This window comes from Balearica regulorum, chromosome 1 (assembly GCF_011004875.1).
Source record: "Balearica regulorum gibbericeps isolate bBalReg1 chromosome 1, bBalReg1.pri, whole genome shotgun sequence".
In the NCBI taxonomy this organism is placed as follows: Eukaryota; Metazoa; Chordata; class Aves; order Gruiformes; family Gruidae; genus Balearica; species Balearica regulorum.
This window is the reverse complement of record NC_046184.1, coordinates 54,292,319-54,318,325: the sequence shown is the minus strand read 5'-3', so window position 1 is coordinate 54,318,325 and position 26,007 is coordinate 54,292,319. Positions and strand designations below refer to the sequence as shown.

The 26,007-nt window shown below is 45.6% G+C and overlaps 3 protein-coding genes across 3 annotated transcripts in view; all 3 read left to right on the top strand.

Annotated features, from left to right (window-relative positions):
* Window positions 1–26,007, top strand: part of LOC142601518 (histone H4) — a 370,615-nt gene that overhangs the window by 195,444 nt on the left and 149,164 nt on the right. The window lies entirely within an intron of this gene.
* Window positions 1,842–13,576, top strand: LOC104643780 (uncharacterized). Its single transcript, XM_075742866.1, has 4 exons — window positions 1,842–2,282; window positions 8,467–8,604; window positions 9,011–9,140; window positions 10,935–13,576. The coding sequence occupies exons 2-4, from the start codon at window positions 8,502–8,504 to the stop codon at window positions 11,155–11,157; spliced, it is 456 nt and encodes a 151-aa protein (XP_075598981.1). The 5' UTR covers window positions 1,842–2,282; window positions 8,467–8,501; the 3' UTR covers window positions 11,158–13,576.
* HEBP1 (heme binding protein 1) lies at window positions 14,692–19,845 on the top strand. The gene is made up of 4 exons (XM_075750518.1): window positions 14,692–14,872; window positions 15,031–15,169; window positions 16,689–16,869; window positions 18,164–19,845. Exons 1-4 carry the CDS (start codon window positions 14,795–14,797, stop codon window positions 18,333–18,335), a joined length of 570 nt encoding a protein of 189 aa, XP_075606633.1. The 5' UTR covers window positions 14,692–14,794; the 3' UTR covers window positions 18,336–19,845.

The window sequence follows — 26,007 nt, the reverse complement described above, 5'->3', positions numbered from 1 at the left end:
CTACTCAAGTTTAGAAAACTGACTGCAAGCAGCAGTCCTCATGCAGGAGAGCAGATCAAACACCCTGCAGTTGCTTACAACACAGTCACAGAGATGTGGCAACAAAAAAAAAAAAAAAGGAAAAAAAGAGGAGTTTCTCATTAGTTGGTTGTATTAAAGGTTCTGATGTTTGCTTAGTGTTGTACAGTGATGGCACTTGGGCACTGGGTGTCCCTAGCTCAATGCAGCCACAGTGGTGATGGTGGGCTGGGCAGTGCTCCCTTCCCATCACTGGGGATGTGGATGGTAGCAGGCAGGAGACAGGGAAGGAAAGTGCTACAGCTCCCTCCTGTCCTGCCTCCCCCACTAATCCTGGAGGAGGCACAAGGTATGGGGAATTTCTGTGATACGTGCTCCTGAGGTAGCATGCTGCCAGCATGAAACCAGGACATCGGGCACACACTGTGACCCTTCACCAGCACAAGCTGGATTTGGACCAGGGTTTTAGGAGCATGGTGTTGTGCCAGTGTGTGTTTCCCCATCAGGTTTGCTAAGCTGGAGTCTCTGTGCCATGCTGTGGACAGCTTCTTGCTCGGAACGTTCCTCCATCCAGCGTTCCCATCCCACGCTGACCATCAGCAGTTTGTTTCCTCTTCGCAGGGAGTTGCAATGGCAGCGTAACAAGACTGTGTTTGCCATGTGCTGAATGGGGAACAGCTGGAGACAGATGATTGTTTGGGTTATTTGCCTGTTGCCTGGATATTTTGTTTGCTTGCTTGAGCCCTGAAAAAATAGGTTTCTACTTCCTCCGGAGACTGGTCTGTGTTAAGCCTGTATATTGTGGGCTGCTTTTGAAAACTGGTGTTTTATAACTTTGCAAATGAGTGTCCTGCTGCTTCAGTGGCAAGGCTCCATAAACTAGGCGGTCTTCTCAGAAATTTCCCTGCCACAGAGCCAGTGGGACAAGGGGAGCGGGAGCATCCAAAACCACATGCTTCTGGTGTCAGAGAAGCAGATACCCCTGAGTGTGGTCCTGGCTGCACCTCTCTCTTGAGTGGATTTAAGTGGCTGACTAAATGATAGTGCTGGCTGATGTTTATGACTGTGCTAAGAAGGATGCCACTCAACTTTCTTCCTGATCGGCTCCTCACCTGGATTAAACCAGCATTCCTCCATTGCAATCATAATACTGTATTTGTAACTGCTCTGTCTGTAACACTTGCATTATATCCTCTGGCCCCTCTGGGTGTTTGCTTTTATTCTGAGTGGCTGGACAGTCCTTTGCCCTATGAGAAAAGCATCTTTTCTCTCACTGCTGAGTGCAGACGTTTTGGCTGTAGAAAATGGAGTTAAATAGGAATAGGCTGGTCAGGAAACAGGGAGGGTGTTGTTGCCAGCTGATACTGGAGAAGTAATATCAGGAAGAATGCAGATTTGGCCAAGGCACTCGCAAAGCAGTGCCATGGGTCTAGTCATGAGTCTGGGTGCGCAGCAATTGTGCCGCTTCAGGCTGTGGCGGCTGCGCATCCTCTCAAAGCATGGCAAAATGTCAGTCTGACATGGACACGGGACCAGAATCGGGGGTCCACCTCCTGCTTCACAAAAATCATCCCTTTAACACCTTGCATTTCTTCAGAAATCTCTTTATTGAGTACTGACCAGACCTGAGCCTGTTTGATTTGGCAGGCATGAACCTGCAGGAGGGGGCAGGGGGGGGAAAAATAACAACACTGCAGCCGATTCATCCCACCTTGTTTATTCCACCAGAAATAGAATTGGCAGAGCACATCAGGAATGAACTAATCAGCAGGGAATTAATTGGCATGTTTGTTAAAAGGCAGGAACAACGCAGTGAGCAAATTCATGGCTGGATGGACAGAGGGTTCAAACAGCCAGAGAGGAGCGCTGCATAGTGGAAACTGTGACTAGTAAGAGAAGTCGTGCAGCTGTGTCGGAGAGCCAGCGGTTGAGAGCTGCCCGAAAGAACTGGGGGCAAAGATATACGGGTGTCCTTGCTGACTGAGCTGCTTTTGAGAGGGGTTCCATCTCCCAGGCTTTCCTTCCCATAAGGCTCCCATGTGTGGGGGGAGATGGTGAGCTTGCAGGAGTGGGAGGGAGGGGTAGGAGAGGTACAGCTGGAAGAGGCTCCACGGAAAGACTGTGGAAACGCGGAGAGCGGGGAAATGAAGAGGGACACGTCACTCATTGCAAGCTGAAATGCAGAGGGGGTGGTGAGGAGAAGAGGAGCAAGGAGGCAGAGATTTGGAAGCCTCATCACAGAAGGACTGGTCTCAAGAGCACAGGTAACTCTTGTATGCAATTCTCTGCCTTCTTTCCCAGGAATATTTTGTTTCTTCCTCTGGAGGAGACGCATCCATGCACCTCAGAAAGAGCTTGCTGGGTTCAGGGGCTCTAAGGGCACCGGTGGGAACAGCCAGGAGAGGAGGCAACATGTGCAGGCTCGCATGGACTTGGAGGTTGGAGGATTGCTACCTAGATTTCCAGAGAACAGGGGTGTGCAGAGTGAAAGAAGGAGGGAGAAGAGAAGAGTGAGCATATCCTTAGAGACAGCCAGACAGGCAGACGTGGACAATGCAAGGTCTGTGGGTGCCTATCCCAGGAGAGAGAGGAAACTTCTTAAGAGGGAGCACCAAGCTCTAAATGAGAGAGAGATGGAGATAAGACATATCCTGAAAAAGCAAGTACACCTGGAGAAGAAGCAGAAGACATATATTACTTCCTCAAAACCAATAGCACTTTACTAATGTTATGATTTGCAGTAGACGTGTGCTTTGCACCTGGATGGCTTTTTTTCCCCCTTCTTTAGCATCAGTATGTCTGCCTGCTGGCAACAGCATCGCCCTAGCTGTTAGTCATCAGGGCTGTCAATCAGATCCCTTTGTATAGCAGGATGGTCAGGCTATTTGAAGAATTAAGGTGCTCTTTGGTTTCACACAACAGCTGGGTAGAAAATGAGCAGTGTAACTCTTAATTATATGCAAAAGCACTGTTTGACTCAAATATGTTGCCAAACTTGAAAAAGTCAAGATATTGTTATTCCTACATAACCCAAAGCTAGGTGTGCGAGTGTACCAACATTATACCCATAGACATATAAACTGAAGAATAATACATTACAATGGATTTTTAACAAGGACTTTCAAAACAGGTGATATTCTATGGCTGGGTTAATATTGTAGGATTCAATTTTTTTAAATTGCTTTTGGCATTTTTCTTGATCTTTCCACCATTACGTAATGCTACAAACATATGCTAATGTTTATACTGCCCTGATTTTTTTTAATTTTTTTTTTTTTTTTTTTTTTTTTTTGCTTGGAGAGCTAACAAATGCCATCCACTTTGCAAGTACAGCTTGCAAATTCTTTGATTGTTCTGGAGTCTCAGTCTTGGCAGCTTTCTCCTCTAAAAGCTCAGAGTCTTTTCAAGATCCCAGCCTGGGAGCTCTGGCAGAACTGGCATTAACTGAAGAAATTGTCTGCAGCTACTATATGTTTCTTTAATGTGAAACTGTTTGGTTTATAGCACCTAAACCTTCTTTGACTTTATATATAAACCAGAACATTTTAATTGTGTGTGTGTGAGGAATATAGCCTTAAAATATTCTTAAAATATTGCATATGGAAATAAAGATAAATTCCAACAGTCTGTAAAAATGCCTTTATTATCTTTTGAGATCCTTTACAAAATTGAGAATCTTAAACTTAACGTGATGTTTAAATATCCATTACCATTGGAGTGAGAGCTACATTTTATGTATTTATGATTTACCTGAGATCAAACTCCCTGATTCATTTAAAAGTATATTTTATTTCTATGCAAATAACCAAAAGCCAGTATCACTCTTCAGCTTTAGTTTGAAAGTATCTCGTAAGGAACTTGGGAAAATTATGAGAGGAGAATGGGTCTCAAGTGAAAACCACGAAGCTAATTCACTTGCAGTCCAATATTGCAGAAGAAAAATCCTTCATTTTGGGTGTTGCTACAGTGATTGCTAACTCTAATCAACAAAATCCTCATCTCAAAGCAAGTACGCGAGAGTGTATGTGTTTAGAACAGTGATGTGGTTTAACCCCAGCCAGCAGCTAAGCCCCACACAGCTGCTCGCTCACTCCTCCCCTGTGGGATGGGGGAGAGAATCAGAAGAGTGAAAGTGAGAAAACTCATGGATTGAGATAAAGACAGTTTAATAGGTAAAGCAAAAGCCATGCATGCAAGCAAAGCAAAGCAAGGAATTCATTCACCACTTCCCATGGGCAGGCAGGCGTTCAGCCATCTCCAGGAAAGCAGGGCTCTGTCACACCTAATGGGTACTTGGGAAGACAAATGCCATCACGCCAGATGTCCCCCCCTTTCCTTCTTCTTCCCCCAGCTTTACATGCTGAGCATGACATCATATGGTGTGGGATATCCCTTTGGTCAGTTGGGGTCAGCTGTCCCAGCTGTGTCCCCTCCCAACAGCTCTCCAAGCCTACTCGCTGGTGGGGTGGTGTAAGGTGCAGAAAAGGCCTTGAGTTTGTGAAAATACCTCTATCTTATCAACACTGTTTTCAGCACAAATCCAAAACACAGCACCATACTTAGTATGGGGCTTACTATGAAGACGACTAACTCTATCCCAGCCAAAACCAGCACATTCTCCACCCCTTATTCCATGCCATTTACATCATGCTCAGGCACCACACTATCCAATACAACCTCATTAACTGCCACCCCCCTTCCCATCCCTTGATATAATACACAGATATCATTCCCTTAGTCTATGAACACCCCTGTAAAACGTCTTTAATATGCCCACAAAATATCCATTGAGTTCATTTAGCCCATGACTTTGGGCTCCATGTGTTATGGTGGTCACTCAGGACAGGAGAGGTGGTGTGTTGTGTGGAGTTACTGGGCACCAAAGCCAGATCAGGTCAGGTCACTGCTGCACTTGCACTGCTTCTTGCAAGGCTTGTCCTCCATTGGTTCAGATGGTTCCTGCTATAGTAATTCCTATAACGTGCAACTCAAATCTGAGGTTACAACCATTTAAAGGTATTTCCATCACAGTCTCCACCCCTGGACCCTTTGGGCCAGGTTATAGGGTTTAACACAGCAATGAAGTCCTCCCCTTGTCCCTGCTCTGGCTTGGACTTATCCACAGACTGCAGGGGTGTACTTGCTCCAAGTAGAGCCTTATCTATGAACCACAGTCTCTTCATGGGTATGCCTGCTGCGGCACGGACTTATTATCCACAGCCACAGTTGCTTTGAGGTGCACCTGTTTGAGCGTGGCCTTCTCCATGGTCTTCAGAGATATACCTGCTCCAGCATGGCCTTACCCACAGCCACAGTCCCTTCAGAAGTAAATCTGCTTTGTCATGGGCTCATCCGTGGCCACATGCTTTGAGGTGCTCCAGCATGACCAGAAGTGCAGGGAAAGTTTTGAAGCCCTCTTGATAATACAAAGGGGCAGGCAAGCTCTGAATCGTGGTGCAACAACTCACATGTCTGCAATAGGAACAGTGTGTTCTCCTCAGGCTTCAAGGGGAGAGAGGGCTCTCTGAAATGAAGCTGTGTTTGGCACCGAGAGAGGATAACCCATCCAATTTCCCCAAATCCTAGCAGGCAGCACAACTCACGGGCAGTAGTGAACTCAAGTCGTCCCCTGTTTTCCCTCAGTGTGTCTGGGGCAGTTACCAGTGAAATCTCAGTGCTCTGTTGTCATTGCCCGCTGCGTGTAGGGACGGATGAGCACTGGAAATGGAGCACACTGGAGCAGCAAGAAACAGAAAGGGTGAAGGGGAGAGGGATATAGAAATAGGAGTTCAAATCCTGGCAGCACTTCTTTGCTTTGGGGCAGGGATTTAGGCTGAATGGCAGAACTGCTGACCCTGGCAGGGCTGTGCTCGGGATATTGAGCTAGCAGAGCTCTTTTATCATGTTGGAGAGAGGAATTGAGAGGTTAAAAGAAGAAAGAAAAATTGTGTAATAATGAGACAAATATGTCTGTCTTCATTGCTTGCAGATGAAGAGACTGTCCGGTGAATTATTGAGCCTAGCCTGCTCCGAGGGCAGAATATGATGTAATTTTCTGACAGAGAGCATGCCATATTATTGTAATTAATAATAACAATAGCAAAGTTACTATGTTATTATTGTTATTCTGTGGATTTAGGAAAGGGCTTTTATCCAAGGATGTGTGAGAGTTTTCCCTGCTTGTCAATCTGTGTCCTACCCTGACAGTATTTTCCAGTGCAACACTGCAACAGATCTGAAGACATATTTGCAGCAGGCTTGGGAACTGGTTCCTATTACAGATGACCTGCAGACTTCTTCTGCTAGAAACGTTATTAGTGAATATCCATTTACCTTCTACAATTCCACCTAAGAGAGGGAAGATTGCTCGATTTCTTTGTAAGTGTCTGAGATATGGGAATCTATTTCAAAGATGATTATAAGCTGATGTTTACTATGAAAATAAATTACAATAGGCCCTCAGGAATGCGGGGAGCAAAGCTACAAAGAAACTGGTCTGTGAGGGGCCCTGCAAATACAGCTTGTGGGTCTTGCAATTCATTTGGACACCTGATGTTTTAAAAAGTTCGAGATCAAGCAGGGTGGATTTTCAGCATCAGATGTAGGTGGAATTTATCACCATCCTTCCTTTAACAAATACAGAAAGATAAAAGTATCCCAGCCCTAGGGTATTGAAACAGGTGGGAGGTGGAAACAGTGAGGAATGGACAATCTCTTCAGGATGTTTTAGAATGAGCTGGGAAGCCACACTGCCTCCTTGATATTGGCAGCATTTTCAAATCATTTGCAATTAGAGACATTGGCATCTGGTGAGCCTTTTCCCATCAGGGAAGATTAAAAAGGCATGTGCAGTGCATAGTCATCAAAAGAAAGAGGAAAATAAAAAAAGGTCTAAAGGCTGGAGTATTTATCTGGAAAAGCAGAGAGGCAGAGGAGCTATGGTGTCAATGCAAATAGTTTCAAGAAGGTCTATGGAGACCTTTTCATTATGTGCCTTGGTCATATCAGCAAACCTTAGAGATCTTCATTCTGGCAGCTCTGAGTTAGGGGGAGGAAGAGGTGTATGTACATGTGAGAGGGGAAGAAGGTAATTTATTTTTTCCTTTAAATGAATACTGCAATTAGAAGAATACTGAGTACAAAATACCTCCTGACAGGTGGAAAGTAATATTTTTAAAGTAGCATGACATTTTCCATCAGTATGGCTATATTCATACTGCTATCTTAAATATATGGAAAAATAAATGCAGTTGCAATTAAAATACACTAGTGATTGACTGTAAGAAAGGCACAAAGTAAAAGGTTTTATTTATGTACTGCTTTATCTGCTAGAGCTCCTAGTACGATTTGAGGTGGCTGCATTCTTCCCAGATGGTTAGGAGATGAGGGTTATATGATATTCAAAAAACAATTTAATGTTCTCATTTTTTGTAGGGAGGTTTTAGATTTTTGATGCATGTACTTGCATGTGCCTACTTCTCACGTGAGCCCCTCCATCACTGTGACTACAGATGACTGAAATCATCACTAAAACCCATGAACTTGGCAATGCATCTTTTTTTTGCTATGTGCATAATTGATATTTCCAGCCAGTTTCTACCAGAACAGCTGTTCATGACATTTTAAAAAAACATCATATTCAACACTGAGAGGCTACTTAATTAAGACAGAATAACAAATTAGCATGAGTAAGCTGTGGAGAGACTGATCTGTCCTTCTAGATTTAGAGATGGTACTTGTCCAGGAGGGCCTGTAGTTTAAGATTGACTTTCATTGGCTTGGGAATGATGGTAAAATAAAAAAAAAAAAAAAAAAAAAAAAAGGTGAGGAGCTTAGGTAAATGCTCACATCAGTTCATATATCTGTATTGACTACTCTGCATATTTGTTCAGGTGGAACTGACCCCCTGACACCATGGCGAGGTGGAGATAGTACATGGAGGGGTGGGGTTGTCTTTGAAGCTCCATCACTGGGCTACATCTCAGTTATTACCACTGGTCAGTGGATCAGACCAAAAAGAACAATTTCCTATTCTGGCCTCTATTAAATCCTTGATGAATTGCTTCACTGGATTGAACCTTGCTTTCCCTAATTGCAAAGTGGGGATGAAGCTATTTCTGAACCTCGTAGTGCCTCTGCCTGACATTGATAAAAAATTTATAGCTAAAAGGTGCTATGTCAACATGGCTACCTATGGAGCAAAGCTACTTTCCTAGCTGCCACCAGTTGATGAAGTATCTCTGTACCACTCAATGGCGTGGAAAAAAGTAAGGAGTTTTGTACTTGTTAAAAAGAAGAGTCCCTGTGCTTCTGTAAAAGCTATGCTGAGTAACTTGAACAACTTTTAAAGAAATGCATCATCAGAGAAAAATCTGGTGTTGGGGTGACAGGTGAGAGATGGAGAAAGAGAGAAATAAAGCAGTTAGCAAGACTTTTTTGTCTCCACAGAGCAAGGGAAAGTCAAGGCCCCACGAACAGCCATCATGGTGACTCTTCCTCTTTTCCTCCTCTTCATCCTCTTGCCCTGTAGTAAATCCCAGGAGGACTTTCTGGACCAGCATCAGAAATGGAACTACAGAGAAGGCGGTAAGAGTTTTTTGTTGATGGGTCAACCTGGGAGGCGTTTGCTAACTCAAGGCTGAAGGTTTGCTTATTTTGTCCTCGGAGTGAGACACACAGTGCTCATTCATGAGTGCTCTTTCTTGATTCCTGGGTGGCTGCTGAGATATCTGGAGAGAAAAACGGTTTTAGAAATAATCATCTGGGGTATCCAGTGACAGCAAAAAACTTGGGCAACCAGAGGCAGAGAATTATACAGTGAGGGAGAGTTATCTGCTTTTTAATTTAGATCCTCCATATGTTTAATATTTGGCATTTCATTGTGGCTCAGTTCAAGTGATGGGGAGTGGAATCAAATTCAGACCACTAGCTCATGTTTTCTTGTTCTGTCGCATTTATTTTCCTCTCTTCCACGGACATCCTGCTAACCTAGCTGACAAGGTCAACATAGAAGGCATTAACAGCATTACTCAAACACTTGAGAAATGGGGAAACGGCATCTTCTGGCAAATGAAGCACACCCTGCTGAACAACCCGAACGCTTTACTGCCCGAGTTCTCCAGGTAATGCCCTTCATCTGGAAGGCAGGATTCAGTCCTCTCCTAGGTGTCTTTCCTTGAGTGGGATTCATCTTCTTTACCTTTCAGATTGTTCAAGTGTGGGGAGATGAATCCCACTGTCTTGGTATCTGCTGTGCTAGCAGCTCTGATTACCCTAGTAAACTGAATATTCTGTTGACTATTTATTGTGAAATATTACAGGTTGCCATGACTGTATTTTAAGAATTATCCTAAAGAAAATGTAGACTGTTCTCATCACCTCATTCTTGTGAGAACAGGCTGGAAAAATGAATTGTGCTACAAATCCACACATGGACTTCGCCATGGGACAGGCAGAAGAAGCTGAGCTGGCCTGTGATGGTTTTTATTTCAATCTCTTTAACACCCAGATCTGAGAAAGCTATTCACTAGTCTATGTCCTCAAATTGTCCCTTTTGCATTGAAGGAAATATTAATGATTGAGCACAGTCAGAAAATTTACTTTGATTTCATATTTCCAGAAACAGAGTGGAATAGGCAATGAAAAAGAGAGAGGAGTAGAGAATACAGAGAATTACTAGAAACCTATTATCACTTAGATCAGAGTTGTTCCTAAAGCAAGCGGTCCTCTTCCATAACTCAGCTTTCTCTTTAGGAAAAAGGAAAAAAAAAAAAAATCTGTCCACAACTGCTATGCATTGAACCAGTTGAAGAGGAAAGGCTAGCAGAATAAAATGACACTAGTCAGAAGGTCACACAATATCTGTACAAACTAGTGTTTCAAGAGGCTATAGTTGATAGATTATATGCTGGCCTTTAGCATCAAGTGGATTTCTCTCGGACTGCATAGTGGCTGTTGTTGTTAGCACAGAATTAATCACAACTTTCACACTGCCAGTGCTGAAATTCATTGATGCCTAAGATTATCAGGGCTGATATTAAGTCATGTATTTGGAAAGCTCTAACTTTAGTCCAAGGAGATGTAATGAGACTATTCAGCCTTGTTTCCTGCATAGGGCTTTGAGTTCAGAGTTTGCTGGTAAGGACACAGCTGGTCCATTAGAAATGTTGAGGACTGACAGTAATCCAAGAGAAACAGTGGCCCAGCCTCCAAGTCTGCTCCTGGTTAACAGAGAGGCTAATTAATATGAGGTAAGATTAGAATGATCATCAGAACTTCATAATGCCCAAAGGGACACTGAGAGGAAGCCCTCCAAAGGAAGGGTTGGGGTTACCCCCAAGCACTCTGGTGCATCAGTGCAGCCCTCATCTTCCCAAACCCTGATGTAGAACCTGGCTCTTCCCCTCCCTCAGCTCAGGCGTAGGCACAGCCTGGAGTGACCTGGTGGCTGTGCAATCACAGCTGCACCATGGCACGCAGCAGTCCGCCCTTCATCAGGAAGTCCTCATAAGTGAGAGCCTTGCTGCTCTCTTCTCTACTCCCGCTGGTTCCAGCCATGCAAGATGGTTTTCATCTCCCCAGTTAAAGTAGGAGTGCTGTGGACTGCTTCTGGGAGCTCATAAACCAGCTGTCATTCTGCAATGAGCCAGCTGTGCTTCGGTGGCAATGGAAAGAGCATGTCACCCCTGCTGGTCCTGAACCTCATCGTTTGCTGGACTCAGACGGGGGCATCACAGATAAATTCCCACCACCCAAGGGGTAGGGTGGTTCTGGAAGTATCTTTTAATGGTTGCTGGCAACTCTTTCATTATGAAGGGCCCTTCCCCACCAAGAAACACAAGACCACAGTAAATTATTTAGCATGCTCAGGAACACTGCCCACACTGAGTTATTCTCCTGTATTACTCTCTCTGTAGTCTCCGCCCTGTCTCTGCGGCTGTGGACAATCTTGTGAGGGAAGTCCAGTCGATAAGGAAAAGGCTAGAAGAACTGAATGAACGGCTCAATGTCATCAGCAAAACTGTCCTTCCTATCCGACTGAATGCTCTGCAGAGCCAGAGGCGTGGAAACACTCAGATGCGGAGACTTCCAATGCATAGGAGACGGTTGTATACTCGCAGGAGACCTCAGAGGAGTTAATTCTCTACCAGAAAAAAAAAAGGGATTTTTTTTTTCCCACCTGCTTAAGCCTTTCTCAATGGGACACTACTAGAGACAACGAAGTAAAGCACAGATAAGTCAGCTTTACTGAAGAGACCAGAACTTCTGCATTTTGTTGCTGCCTTTTAAACCTAGGTTAGTAGGTGAAATCTGACCCTGATCTTCAATGATGGCTGTTTTGTGTCCCATGCAAAATGACCTGACAAGCTCAGTCTACTTGAGTGTGAATACCTTTAGGCTATACAGTCATTCTTTCTGCTTACCAGAGGAAGCACTTTCTGTAAAGATCAGGTGATTTTCTTTCTCTATCCTATTTTTACAGCACTCCACCTGAAACAGCTGGGGAATTTGATCTTCAAAAGTGCTGAATGCCTGATGAATGCAGAAACATAGATTATTGTTTAGCAATTCCAGCTGGGCAGGGAGGGGGGAAAGCAGCTATGTTTTAAAATACAGCCTTAACCTATTCTCCACTGTGCAAAGAATGCTCTGTTCACATGTTCAGAGGGTGGGCAGGGTTGGATAACCTTGGTCTGTGCATTGTGTTTCAAGACTGAACGTGTGTCAGATTCTAGGTACCAAATCTGAACATCTATCTTCTGCAAAGGGCTTTCTTGTAGCTACCTGGAACTGGGGACTCAAAACCTTGTTATTCACCAGACATATTCAGAATTTCCAGTGCTCTGAAAGACATTGTGTTGACTTCTGCCAAGACCCTTGGAAACCAGAAGATGTTTTTCAAAACCATTTAGATACATAATGGCATAGATAGGTGTCTAGAAGGATTTTGCAAAATCGCTTGAGACAGTTCAGTCTCCAAAATCACAGATAATAATTCAATTGGTGTCTTATCTGCAGAGTATCTTCTCCACGTGCAAGCATTGACCTCCAGATGCTTCCCAACATACTTTAGCACAATTAAGATCGGTAGAAAAAGAACGACCACGCACCCCAAGGACTTTGTTGCCTCAGGAAGTACCCAGAATACCCTGCCTTCAGCTTGTCTTTGCCTGTGGCTTCCTGGTGATAAAACTGGTGATAAAAAACAGTGTAGAAATCAAATTATGCACTGAACAGAGGATAGAGTGGGCTTGCCCTTCAAGTCTCTAAAGGTAAATTCAATACAGAGATTCCCATTCAGTGATGCAGCCAACTGCGTACCTGAAATCTGTTGAAACCTAGGCAGGACAGTCAGAGAGGAAAATAAACCTTTTTAAAGGTCTGGATGAAGCAATTTATGAGGGGAAAAAAATAAAGAATGCATCATGTCTAAATCCTTGTGGGGGAGGCTGGCATGATAGTTGTTTTGCAAACACTCCAGTCATAAACAGTGAGGATGCAGTCTAGCTATGTAAGGATTCCCAAGGACTGAGTTTATGGAAAGAAGTTCAGTGACACTACAATAACCTCCAGAGGGAAAGGGGAAAAAACAGTTTCATATGAAATCTTTCAAAATGAACCAGAAGAAGTAACACAGTCAGCAGTTTGGCTGGGACCTGGAAGTTGAGTGGGGGAGGTATGAGGAGTATATGAGACAATCTAATAACATATTTTCCGGATGTTAATTCTCTGAGTTCAGGTTTTCCAAAGATAAGAAAACTCTAACTTGAAAGGTCTTACTTTGGCTTTTGCTTGGGTATTTGAAACACTGCTTAGCTAGACAAGGGAAAAGCCAAGCCTGTGAAAGTACTGATAAAAAGATACAGTTGTACCTTTGGTGAAGTTGTCATCATAATTTCTCAGGAAAGGTAGAGTATTTTGATCCCAGAATATATTTACCTAAATTACAAGGAATAACAGGAGAGAAAGGCCCCATCAACCTCCTTCTTGTTATTCTCCCTTCAGAGCTACCAGGCTGTGCTGTAACATCAGCTGCGTGCTTGCACAGACTGTTGGTCCCTCCAGAGGAGGGACTTTGCTTGACACTGCTGGTCACTTTGGCCTATCTAGAGGAAGAATACACCATAAATGTCAGCTTTCGTGTTCATATTTTAGACATCAGCATTTTATCAGGCAACCTGAAGTTGTACAAAATCCAATGTGAAACAGAAAGATGAGACTTGGGGCCCAGGGAAGTCCCTCAGTCACAGACAGCTGGAGGTGAGAGGCCAGATCACTGCATGCTTTTACTTTTTACCTAAATGTCCACCACCAGCTTCTGCCAGGACTGGGCAAGATGGACCTCTGCTCTGACCCAGTCCATGTATTTCTATACTGATATAAGCAAGTTGGTATTTTTGGCAAAACTACTCAGCTCAACAGAGAAACTGTTTGTTTTAAGAGAGAACAAATAAGCTGCAGCATGCAACGTATGTTACAATTTTGCAATTTCTTGCATAATGGTGAAAAAATCAAATTATATAAATGGTTAATAAATGACTAGATCCGTGGCCTTGTCACTACTGATGGCAGCCCCTTTCATTTACTCTGTGAAAGTCCATGTCAGGCTCCATCCCTGCTACCTCACCTGAACACTGCCTGTTTGATCAGATGACTATGGCCAGCTGCTTTAACTTCTTTGTCTTTGCACCACCCTCTCTAGATTAAAATGCTCTAAGGGCACATTTCTTTTATCAGTTTCTCTAAGATTAAAGTTAGATGTCTATCAGCCTCGTTCCACGCCACTCACCTTCTATTTGAGGAGGCAGAAGTCCAGCTGAGCTGGCACCTCGAGGTGCCTCTGCCTCATCTGCCTGGGGAAACTGGTCAGATCCATGGCTGTCCCAGTGACTGTACTCAATTCCTGTCTCTTAATCAATCCCTCTTCTTAAACAATCCTGGGCAAGGCACTTTCTCTACCTTGCACTTGTTCTTTGACGTGGCTTATACAACTAAAACCCACTTGTGATCATAAAGAATCTAAGTCCTCCATGCACATAAATATACCCAGCTATATAAGCCATCTAAACCTCCTGTTGTGCTCATTGACCTGGGAAGGGACCTGGCTGGAGTTTTAAACAGAGTTGACCGGTTGGGCTGTGAACAGACGCAGAGGTCAGCCAAGGGAGAGCAAATATCATCAGCGGCCTCGAAGATCTACCCCTAACCTAAAGCTTACAACATCCACAGAGACACAGAGCACTGCCTAAATCACTATCTTGAAAGACAACTGTAATCTGATCCCCCTTAGTTCCGTTTATTAAAAAAAGAATAATAAACGTTATGATTTTGCAGTTTCAGGACAGCTGTGCCCCTCCACGCTATATATTACACACTTTCATCAGTACTTCCCCTCCCTTTTATTTTATTTCCTTCAGATTTCCTCTCTCCTCCAGATGAATACCACCTGCTCCCGCACTTTATTACACTTCACACTTCTCGGCGCCCTTCATAACCTCACCCCCGGGGCCGGCGCCCTCCCGCTCCCGCAGCCCGCCGCGGCCGGATCTCCCCCCGGCCACGTCTCACCGCCCCCGCCCGCCCCGGCACCGCGACCCCCCCCATCCCGCCCGGCCGCCGCGGCGCAGGCGGCCCTTGGGCGCCCCCTGGAGGTGGTGCGACGCACTGCGGGCGGCGGGGCGCCCGCCGGGCCCTCCCACCTCACCCGAGCCGAACTGAGCCGAGTGAAGTCGAGTCGAGCCGAGTGAGGCCGAGCCGTGCTGAGCCGAGCGGCACCATGCTGGGCATGATTAAGAACTCCCTGCTGAGCACGGTGGAGGCATGGCCCTACCGGGTGCTCAGCAAGGGGGAGAAGGTACGTGGCCGGAGCGGGCGGCCGGGCTTTGTTTCTCCGGGGGGTTTCTGTGCCAGCCGGGCCATATAAAGTGCTACGAGGAAGGGTGGGTGTCCTCCGGGCAGTGCTTTCCTCCCAGCACGGCAGGGCAGCTTCTCCATTGCCATCTCCTTCCCCAGGAGCAGCTCAGCTACGAGGAGAGGGCGTGCGAGGGCGGGCGCTTCGCTGTGGTGGAGGTGGCAGGGAAGCCGTTTGACGAAGCCTCGAAGGAAGGGGTGCTCAAGCTCCTCAAGTATGTCGGAGGAACCAATGACCAGGGTGAGAGGCACTCCCTGCCCCGCAGGGTTTGTGGTTGACCGCTGCTAGCAGGGCTTTGGTGAAAGCTGGATGGATGGAGGTGGCAGCACCCACCTGGCTTGTGGCACCCGGCGCTGGGGGTCTGTGATGGGGATGGCCCCTTGCTGGGAAAAATAAACTTGCTGCAGCTCACTGTGTGCCCAGCCAACTCATGCTATGAGTCTGCTCCTAACCCATCTCTGTTTCAGGGTAAAAACTCGAAGCAGGAATGAGTTACCTTGCAGCTGGGATAGCGTGAGGATAGGCACACGTATATCTATCACACGGCTCCCTGGGTGAGCGGTAGCTGATGAAATCCAGGGTATCTGGGGCATTTCAGCTCTGTGATGTGCCTTTGTAGGCAGTGAAATAACTTTTATGACCTTGATATGTTATCATATACTCTAGCTATTTTTATTCATGAAAGGATAATGAACAATGAGCTTGCTTTTTAATGGTACTTTGTAATGTTTTATAATGGTGCCTCCAGGTGATTGCTTCTAATTCTCAGTTTACTGAAGTATGCACATCGGTAATCATCCGTAGCAGGAGGAGAAGACCACAGAGTGGTTGAGGCATATATATTTGCTCTTGCAACTTTCTCAGGCAACTGGTAGTGGGACTTATGTAGCCTGTATGGGCATAGGAGCCAGGTGCAGAGGGAAATGGCATTTACAGCAGCATGTTTTGGAAAGGCAATGATTGCTGTTGCTGTAGGAGAAAGGGTGCCTTCTATAACATATGCATGGAGACAGGTATGGTATCAAAGCAAATAAATTAGAAAGATGGCTTGATCTCAGCTGGTTCTGTGGCTACGTGATTCTGAGGGCTGGAGGTTCCCTACTGCTGAAAGAAGAAGAGGAAAGAAAAATGTTCTTCAGTGCCATGTGGTACCTCTTGGCAGTAATGAGCAGAAAAGCAGCATGCTGTTCCTGGAGTGGACAGCATGGACAGTCCTGCTGAAAGCCAGAATAGCTCTGAGTTTTGGGGCACTGGAACTTATAGGATGTCTGGAAGCATTTAGAAGGGTTTAGAAGAAAGCTTCTGTCACCCAGTATCGGCTATGGGCTCACCACTAAGTGCAGATGATAACAATTTAAATACTGATGTAGATTTACATGTGCCCCTGACCTGCCTTGGAACTATTAGACCCTTTTGTGTTAGAGATGATTTGTCAGATGAACAGAATGTCTTGGTTGCATGAGCTGTATGGCTGAGAGCCACAGCAACAGGACCATTAATAAAAAGCCATCCAGAGGTCACCTGTGGCCCTTATCTCCCAGTGTCCTTATGTAGTGAGTGGAGAGAGAAGTTTGGCCCAAGCAGAAGCCTAATGTGGCTTTTCTGCGTGCGTCAGAGGACCCCTCTCTTGGCTGACTACACAAGGAGTTCAGTGTGAGGAGTTTTCCTAAACTAAAATTAGCTTTTGTGAATCCCCTGTTAATTCTGTGAGTTCCCAAGAACCTAGACTTCTTTAGTAATGTCTGTGTGTCTCTTTCAGGGATTGGAATGGGCATGACTGCTCCTGTCTCCATCACTGCTTTTCCTGCTGAAGATGGCTCCTTACAGCAGAAAGTGAAGGTCTCCCTGCGGATCCCAAACCAGTTTCAAGCCAACCCTCCTTGTCCTAGCGATGAAAGCATTAAGATTGAAGAGAAACAGGGGATGACCATTTATTCCACGTAAGGAATGCATCCTGGGATTTCCAATCCCAAGTGCTGAGGTCTCTAGGTGTTCTGAAGAGCAGTGTTGGTTTTACTAGGTGACTTGCTGGACAATGGGTGCATGTGGTAGAAGGAGATGGACGGGTCTTTCAGACTGAAGACAAGTATTTCATGGCATTTCTTATCATTGATCGTGCTGCACCTACTCGGGATATGAATTTTTTTTTTTTTCACTGGGAAAACAAGTGCAGAGGTTAGTCCTGAAAGCCTTTTTGTGAAAGCCTGGTGAAGAGCAGGGGAAGGTAAATATGAAGGTACTGAGTCATTCCTAATCTCTGAAAACTATTGTTTTCATCACTTTCTGAGATCAAGATGGTTCTTAGTCATCAAGAATGTATTTCAGTGTGGTTCGTGTCAAACTACAGGTGTCAGCTGAAGCCTCATTTAGATGGACTCATGCCAGAATCCATCATGGAAACAAGCAGCCATTCCACTGCTTCAAATCACCTTTGAATGTCTTTGCTGTTGACTGACAAGCTGGGCTCAAACTAGCATCACAATAACAATAAGCTCTTCACCCTGTTTTTAACCCCCTGGATGTTCCCCTGCCTCCTTGCTTGAACTATTTTGGCTGACTCTAAACTGTCTGTGACTGCTGCCTGCCCTTTGCTGTGGGTGTGGGCCACTTCTGCAAGAACAGGCTGTTTTGTCTCAAACCTTGACCCTGAGGCAGGGTGGTGAGGTGCAGGCTGATGTGGAAATAGTTCCTGTTGGTGGGAGGTCAACATAAACCAGACCGATTCCATCCCATCCCTCTTAAATAGCATTGTGGGCTGTAATTGCTAGCGTCTCTGTTCCCATTCCCCCTGTTCCTTGGGCTAGCTAGAGTTTGGGTTGCCTTCATGATCTGGTTTCCACCAGATGGTTGTTCACACCACAGTGAACATGGCTGTGGACAGCATTGGTGCAGGGACTGCAGGCTGAGCAGACTTGGAGATAACCTTGTGCTGTAGGAAGCTGTTCCTCTGATGTGGCGTCGATTCAAAGGGCAGGGCCATTTTGCTGACTGATATACGTGGGTCTGCTTGGGGCCTGCCAATGGCTGACTGCAACCTGGCTGCGTAACCCTTGAGACTTAATCTATCACAAAGTGTGCCAGTTCACAAAGAACAGCGCCTGCACAAGTGCATGTTGGCGGGACCTGAATCAAAATGCATGATTAAATATATCGTGGCTATATATTGTTCTCCCTCTCTTCCTTTCTGTGCTCTGACGGGACTGCTCAACACCTCTCTGTTTGGTTTCTTTGCAGGCAGTTTGGTGGCTATGCCAAAGAAGTGGATTATGTGAACTATGCTGCCAAGCTGAAGTCTGCTCTGGGGAGTGAAGCTGCATACCGCAAGGATTTCTACTTCTGCAATGGTTATGACCCCCCTATGAAGCCTTATGGGCGACGCAATGAGGTCTGGTTTGTGAAAGAGTGAGCACCTGGCTCCCAGTGGTGCTGGCTTGCACTGATAACCTCCCCATGCTATGTCCCTGTCCTCTTCAAAATAAACTAACAATTTGGCAGAGGCAGAAGACCATCCTTTCCTCCCTCCACACCTATGCCTCAGTCTTTTATGGACCAACCATTTTAGAAGAACACCGCAGAGCCACCTGGTGATCCTGCTCCTTCCTTCCGGACAAAGTCCTCAACGACACAGCCTCTCGTGATCTCTCGGTGGTTTGCTTTTATCTCCCTCATGCTCCCAGAGCTCAATGCTGAGACAGCCAAAAGTACTTAATTAGCGAGAACATGACAGAAGTGCGTACAGGGACTTTTTTATCTTCTTGAGCTTGCTGCAGCTGTAAAACACTGCTTTTATCTGTGCCGTTCCAAAAGCAGTCTAAAGGGACATGGGCATTGCTACCAACACAGCACAGTGAAAATAAAACATCCTTTACGTTGTCTCATAGTGTGCAGGAGAGCCGTGCTTCTGTCATCTGACAGAGAAATGTCATTTAGAGGAAGAGCCGGGTTTCTGTTTGTAGCTGTCCTTCTATTTGAGGTGAGACATTTTGGGGTGTGTTATGTCCTGATCTCAACTAGCAGCTGGGCAACATAATGTGGAGACCCCAAGATCATTTACTCACTTTCCTGTTACTTGTGTGTAGTATTTCTTTAAAACTAGCCTACACAAGGGCCAAAGCTGAAATGTGTGTGGTAATGTAATTGAATTAGAAAAATACAGGCTGCAAAAAAAGCTGGTGCCTATTACTGGAGATCTGAGGGTGCATTTGAAGAATGGAGAGAATCTTGGGGACTCACTGTAGGTGCAGATCTTGGGGAAAAAAAAATAAAAATCTCTTAAATGGTATTACTTTCTGAAGGGCTGCTTCAGGAGGAAAACCTGGCTATTCTTGAAAACAGGGATTTATGTCAAATAATAGGCTTTCGGAAACTTCAAATACAATAGTAAGGGCAGGTCTTGTGTTAAGACGACCATCAGAGTTTAACTGTTAGGCGTCAAACCAGCATTTTAGTTGCTGGCTCTGCCAGGGAGGCAGCAGGATGCCTGCAGTGGACACATGCTCACACACCATGCTACTGTGGGTGGCTGTATAATTCGTTACCTTTGCTGAAAGCGGTGTGCCTCTGATGCTGAAGCACCTCAAAGTTCAGGCGCTTTCCAAAAGCCGTTTTTCCCCTGGAGCTGGAAGAGAGATTTGTCAGATGGCATCCCAGGTTCTGGCCGGTCAAGCTTGACATACGCCTGCTTTCCGAGAACAGATCTCAGCAGTAAAAGGAGAAAACCTGAGGTTCTCGTGTGCTTTCTTTTTCTCTCTTGCTGACCAATGTAAGAGCTTTTCTGTGGACCTCATGAGAGTTGCCTGTGTGCAAAAGCAGCTAGTCAGGATGGGTAAAAAGAGCAAATACAATTTAAAAAAAAAAGGGGGGAACAGCCATTGGCTGCATTTAGTGATTGCAGTGCAGGGGAGTAGGAATCGAAAGGGGAAATCAAGGTGAACAAAGAGTTAGGGTTTTGAAAGAGTTGGGGTTTTTTTAAGGAGCAAAGGCCCTTCTAAGGCCATCCCTGAATCCAAAGGGACCTATTCATGCCCCAGATTATTTTTACCTTTGTAGGTGAGGAATGGAGGGATACAGTGCTGCCCATATTACGCATTCCTGAGTTCATTTTGGAACTTGTGTATAGACTGTGGATACAGTCCTTTCTATCAACCAATGATGAATGGCCTGCAATGATCAAAATCCTGAAATTTCTCAAAATTTCTCCTGTGAAATCTCAGATATTAGGAAGACCAATAAATAAACCTGGTATGAAGAGAGCTGCACATCTCAGCAGCATGGTTTTGGTGGGTTTTTTTCATAACGTGTATGCACTCTTCTGAACAGAGTAAATACGGGGAAGCATGGCAGATCGACTACATCACGCTCCCACGAAGCCGCCAAGACAAGCGTTATGCTCTTACAATGGTGGAAGTAACCACTGGATGGCTGGAAACATATCTGACCCAATAGAGTAATTGCATCTGTAGGTTCCACCTGTGCTGCTGGTGGGCAGCTAAAACAACCACACAGCTGTTTGCTGACTCCCCCTGCCCCAGTGGGATGAGGGAGAGAATTGAAAATGGAAAAAAAAAACCCAAAACCTCTTGGGTTGAGATAATACAGTTTAATAAGACAGAAGAGGAAGATGATGATGATAACATACAAAACAAGTGATGCATAGCACAATTTCCCACCACCTGCAGCTGATGCTCAGCTAGTTTCTGAGCTACCCTGCCTCCCAGCCCACTCCCCAGTTATATATGGAGCATGATGTCATATGGTATGGGATATCCCTTTGGCCAGCCTGGGTCAGCTGTCCTGGCTGTGTCCCCTTCCAGCTTCTTGGGCACCCACCACCTTGTTGGTAGGTCAGTATGAAATGCTGAAAAGTCCTTGACTGCTTGGCAACAACTAAAAACATTAGCGTCTTATCAGTGTTCTTCTCATCCGAAATCCAAACCGGAGCACTAAACAGCTGCTAAGAAAAAAAATTATCCCTGCCGAAACTAGGACACCCTGCTACTGGTCTTTTGCATGCAGTAGGCAGGGTATAGTTTCATAGACAGTGTTAACTGATATCAAAAGCTTATGCAAACTGAATTGCCTTTTCTTTACAAGCAAAGATGCCTGTGTTATGTCTGCATTTTCTAGAGTTTTTAAATAAATAAAAAAAATATAATGTTATGATGTACAATTTTTGTGCTGATCATTGGCTTTGTGAGCTCAGTGGGAGTTGTTGATTTGAAAGAATTTAGTTTGCTAGTTTATCTTTCTGTTTAGGGTACTAATCATGTTGCAGCATCTATAAATAACCATAATACTTTTCCCAATAAATTGCTATTTTAGGTATCCTGGTGTGGCCCTGCATTATTTGACTGTGGAAGGTGGGAGCTGATGGAGTAATCTTTTTTTTTTTGTTGAATTTAGCCACTTTGACTGATGTATTTGTGTTAATGTAGAAGCTAGGGGGCGTGCTCGCGTGAGGAAAATTGTGTGTTCACTTGTGTTTTCCTATGTGTGGGTTCACAGACACCGTTCAGGCAAATACTTACGACTGATTTTCAACACAGCCTGCTATCTGGAAATGTTAGACATATTGTCACATTGAGGTCCATCTAGCTCAGTGCCCTGCTGCCAGTGGTGGACACCTGAGACAGATTACAGGATCAGTGCCACTGTGGGCTGGTATCTCCTCTAAATATTTCCCTGTCTGTAGTACAATGTGACTCAGGGATTTTTGTTACTGCACTTGGTGGATCCAGATAGACTTTATCCCATTTGTTTGTCCAGTTGCTTTTCAGACTTAAGGTAAACTTACTATCCATGGCATCCTTTTGTCCTTCCGCAAGGAGTTCCTTGCATGTGGAAGGGCAGAAATACTCTTTGGCTGAGGGCTTCCAGCAGGTTGTCTCTCTGCTCCATAGGCAGTGGGTCAGCCAGCTTTTTGATATGCCTCTGTCACTGTGGGTGCATGTTTGTTTGGACAGACAGACTTGCCGTTGACATTAGAGGGTTTCCAGCAACCTCTTTGTTGGGAGCCAGGAGTCAGATGTGTGCTCTGGATTTTGACCTGAGGCCAGCATGGTCACAGCCGCTCCATTACACATAATTGACTCCTGAACTGACGTAAAAAAAACCCAAAGCTTTTTCTCTGCCCCCTCCAGTATTTGTTCTCCGAGGGATAATAGTGCAGCAGATTGCCTAGAGACCTCCTTGCTTCTCTTCTGTGCCTGTGCAGTGCCCTTCTCTGTCTCAGGCAAATGCTGAAACAGGCACATTTTGGTGCTTTTCTGATGGTTGACAGGGAGTCATGACATTAACTGCCATGTATGGATTTAAGACAACAGTGCAAAGAAAACTGGAAGGCAGACGTTTCTTCTTGCTTAGGCACCTCCGTGCTGTCGGTGGCTGCCTTGCTGGGTTGTTGGGATGCGGTGGGTGCAGCGAAGGCTGCACCGCTGCCCAGGGCCCCTCTCCCATCACCTCGCTTGGTGGTGCAGAGGAGCATCTCCATGGCTGCCAGTGCTGTCTGCTGGGCTAGATGGGCTTAGTGGGGTAACGGCCTTGGGAATTATCTCTGCCTTCCAGAGTCAGGAGTGGCCTTGCTGCTAATTAGCAGCCAGGCAGGTCCCTCCCAGTGCTGTGCAAAGCAGCGGTGTGATGGCGATAGGGCCGGCCACAGGAAGAGCCACATTTAAACAGAGTCAAATTCAAAAGCATAATCTTGATGGGAATTAAATGCATGCCGTGTAGATTTAGCTGTGCTGGATACACCGGCTTCCTAAGCTACCTCACTTGCTAGTAACATCATCTGTGAGAGTTTTCCTACTGGCCTCAATGGTAGCAAACCATATATATTTATATATACGTACGTGTGTATGTGTATAAATATGTGTGTATGTATGCATGCATGTATGTTTTAAGTACATGTATATGTATATATGTAGTGTTTATGTAGGTGCCTCCAGACACCCTGCTTTGATCTATTGGTTGGCCTCTGCCGTCACTGAATAACTTGCTAATGCGAACACAGCCACAGGGCGAACGTTTGCAGACTGAGGTTTTCAGTCTGCTAGAATGAGAGCTTTGTTAGCTTTGGAAAGAAATACTTTCTTTTGTAGACACATGCCTAAATATATCTAACACTACATTAAGAAGACAAGAGCCTTTATAAAAGAGCTAATTGGTTAAGTTGTCCGTATAAATCTGGCCAGACTTATAATACTCTAGTCACTTTGAGGGGATGGGTGATTTATGGTGAAAGGGGAAGTCACATCATTATTTCCCCATTTTCATCAATCACCATGGCAAAGGGTGTGTGAGCAGCTATTGTGCTTGTGGTAGCAAATTTGCAGCTTTGCAAGGCTGCCCGAAGGCAATGGGACAGGGGAAGAAGATGGTGGCTCCTAGCTCACATCGTCCCTCCTGCTGTAATTACAATAATACCTCTTTTACAATAGTGCTCTGAGCAGCGACTCTCTTTCTTCTGTGACAGCATTTCAGCCACACTGAGCTAAAAAAGAAATGCATCTCTTTTAATGGGACCATAAGTAGCTTTGGATGTATAACGCCTCTATAAAACTGCTTGGCAACATGATTTATTGGAGCAGGATCAGTGGTAAAAGTGACTTCTCTGACAGTAATGGATGAAACACTTCCCGTGTAGCTACTCCATCTCTGCTTGGTGCCTATGCCAACAGCAGGCTGGTTTTGTCAGCTCATTCATAATCTCTGCTTTGCTCTCAGCAGAATCTGTTGCACAAGACAGGTTTCAGCCATGGCAGATGCTTTTTTTATAGGCCTCTGTGGGCGCTGCTACTGAAGATGGGTCAGTGCAAAAGCTGCTTGATTCCTAAGGTGCTGTCTGTCTAATTCCACATCCAGAGCCCATGCCTAGGTGAGAGTTGGGTGCATGCTGCTCCCCTACCTCTCACTGCTGCCCCCCCACACCCCCACACCCCCCAGTTTCTGTGAGGAGAAACTAGAGTGAATGAGGTGGAAGGAGCCACACTGTTCTTAGACTGAATGTGGGGTCTGGCTGATCAGCAGCCCAAGGTCCCGAGGCAGCCTCAGACGTATCTTCTGTGCAATCCAGGTGAGAAGACTGGGTTCAGGAACCTGAAATTTAGGTGCAGGTTTTTCAAAAGTACAAGTGGAAGTCAAACATCCCAGAAACAAAATCCTGAGAGATACCACTGGGATTTAGTGCTTCAATGTCAATGAGGTTCTGGATTCTCATGCATATGGATCAACTCACTGCCATGGGATCAGGCCCGTGCCTCCTTTTTTTGCATCCCCTGCAGCCCAGCCTGCAGTGTGGCTTACAAGTGCCATGGGTCTTCTCCTCCGCTGGAATCCCATGAGCTGATGCCGCTGGACATCGTAAGCTGCGAGCCTCTCACCAACCACACTTGCTTTGCAGAGATGCTCTGGAGCTGTTAGGCCATTGAGAGGCAGCCGGTGTGGGAAAGTGTGATACTGGCAGTGTGACCTGACGCTGGGGCTCCCTGGGATGGGACAGCAGAGCTCATGCCTGTGCTACGTGGGCAGCTGCACCACCCTGCCTGTGCCTGCCCGTGGAAGCGAAGTGGGTTTGGGTCTAAGGGAGGTGTGTGTTGGGGAAGTGTCTTCTTCAGCACATACTTCTGTATCCCAAGAGAAAACACAGAAGCATTGCCATGGCAACTAGTCTCCTTTGAGTATTTTTCCAGAGCTTTCCAAACTCATCCAAATTTTTTATATCCCTGGTGCTTAATTTAAGGCCTTTCCTAATGGGAGTCCAAAGAAGCAATTGAAGCATCTTCTGCATTAAACAGAAAGTTCAGTCACCTTCCCACATGACTGATGAAGTACAAGATCAGCAGAATTGAATGTTGCTGTGAGTAAGAGAGGAGAGGATCTGAAATTTGAAATGCATCATACTCAGACAAATGAAACTAATTAAACCTTTGACCCAAAGCAAAGCATTGAAATAAAAGGTAGTGTACAGCATGACAATTTTGGGCACACTTTCCTGCTGGCAGATCTTTCTAGATATTTAATCACTGATTGCAGAGTTTCTCAATCCTCTTTATGACTCAGCTTTGCAAAGGAACATCTTTCCAAAGCAACATGTGCTGGCTTGTTGAAAATACTACTCTTTCATGAGCTGTAGTATTATTTAGCCAGGGTACCTCGAAGGGCATGGTTACTACAGTCGTGTCTATCTGAGGTAATTAAGTTAATGTAAAACCATTCCTCTCATTCTCCAATGCCTTGCTTCCACCTGCACACCAGTACCCATGCATGGGAAACCCAAGCTGGAGGAGGAGGAAAAATCCTGTGGAGATGTAGAAGGGAGACAGTTGATGCCCTCCCTGGTTTTGCTGTCTCAGCAGAGGGTGGTGTGAAGATGGGTCATTTCGACATAGAGCCTTGTGTGCCCCATAACTTGTGTGCTGGCCCTTTGCCTTGGCAGACGTTGGTGGGGAAGGGGAGACAGCCAAATCCATTCCGATAAGGGTTTATGTTGCGATAGCTGCAGCACAGTTAAACACAGAAGAGAACCAGAGATGCCTCCCAGCTTCCCCAGCCATGCCTTGAGCCAAACCCCGTCTCCTCCCTACACCAAGGCCCAGGGAGCAAAGATCTCCCTGGAAATCCCCAGCACAGCTCTGCTCCCACTGTGTTGCCATCTGCTTTCCACAAGACTTTGGTATATGCCTTCGCAGAGAGCAATGCTCTTTCTCTGAGGACATCTTCAGCGCTGCTACCCAGGAGGGGCTAAATCCTGAGCCGCAAGAGCAGCTGAGACTGCTCTGAGAAGCCCTCCCTACCCTCGGGAGGGGAAAAAAAGAAACACTGATTTGATGAGATACTGCGTCTTGGGAACCTGGCCTAAAACACCCTCCAGTTGGGAACCTGCCCAGCCGATTTGAAAACAATGAAAGCGGTCCTGCAGGTTTTGGAGTGCTTGCTTGATCTGAATGGGGAAACAGGATTTGGAGCAAATAGAACTGGAAAACAGGTACGGTTTCAGGCACACTGCGTGCCCAGGGGTGGTTTTCTTCCTCCCAGGTCTGTGTGTTGACCCCTACGTAGCTTCACGCCTCACCTCTCCCATC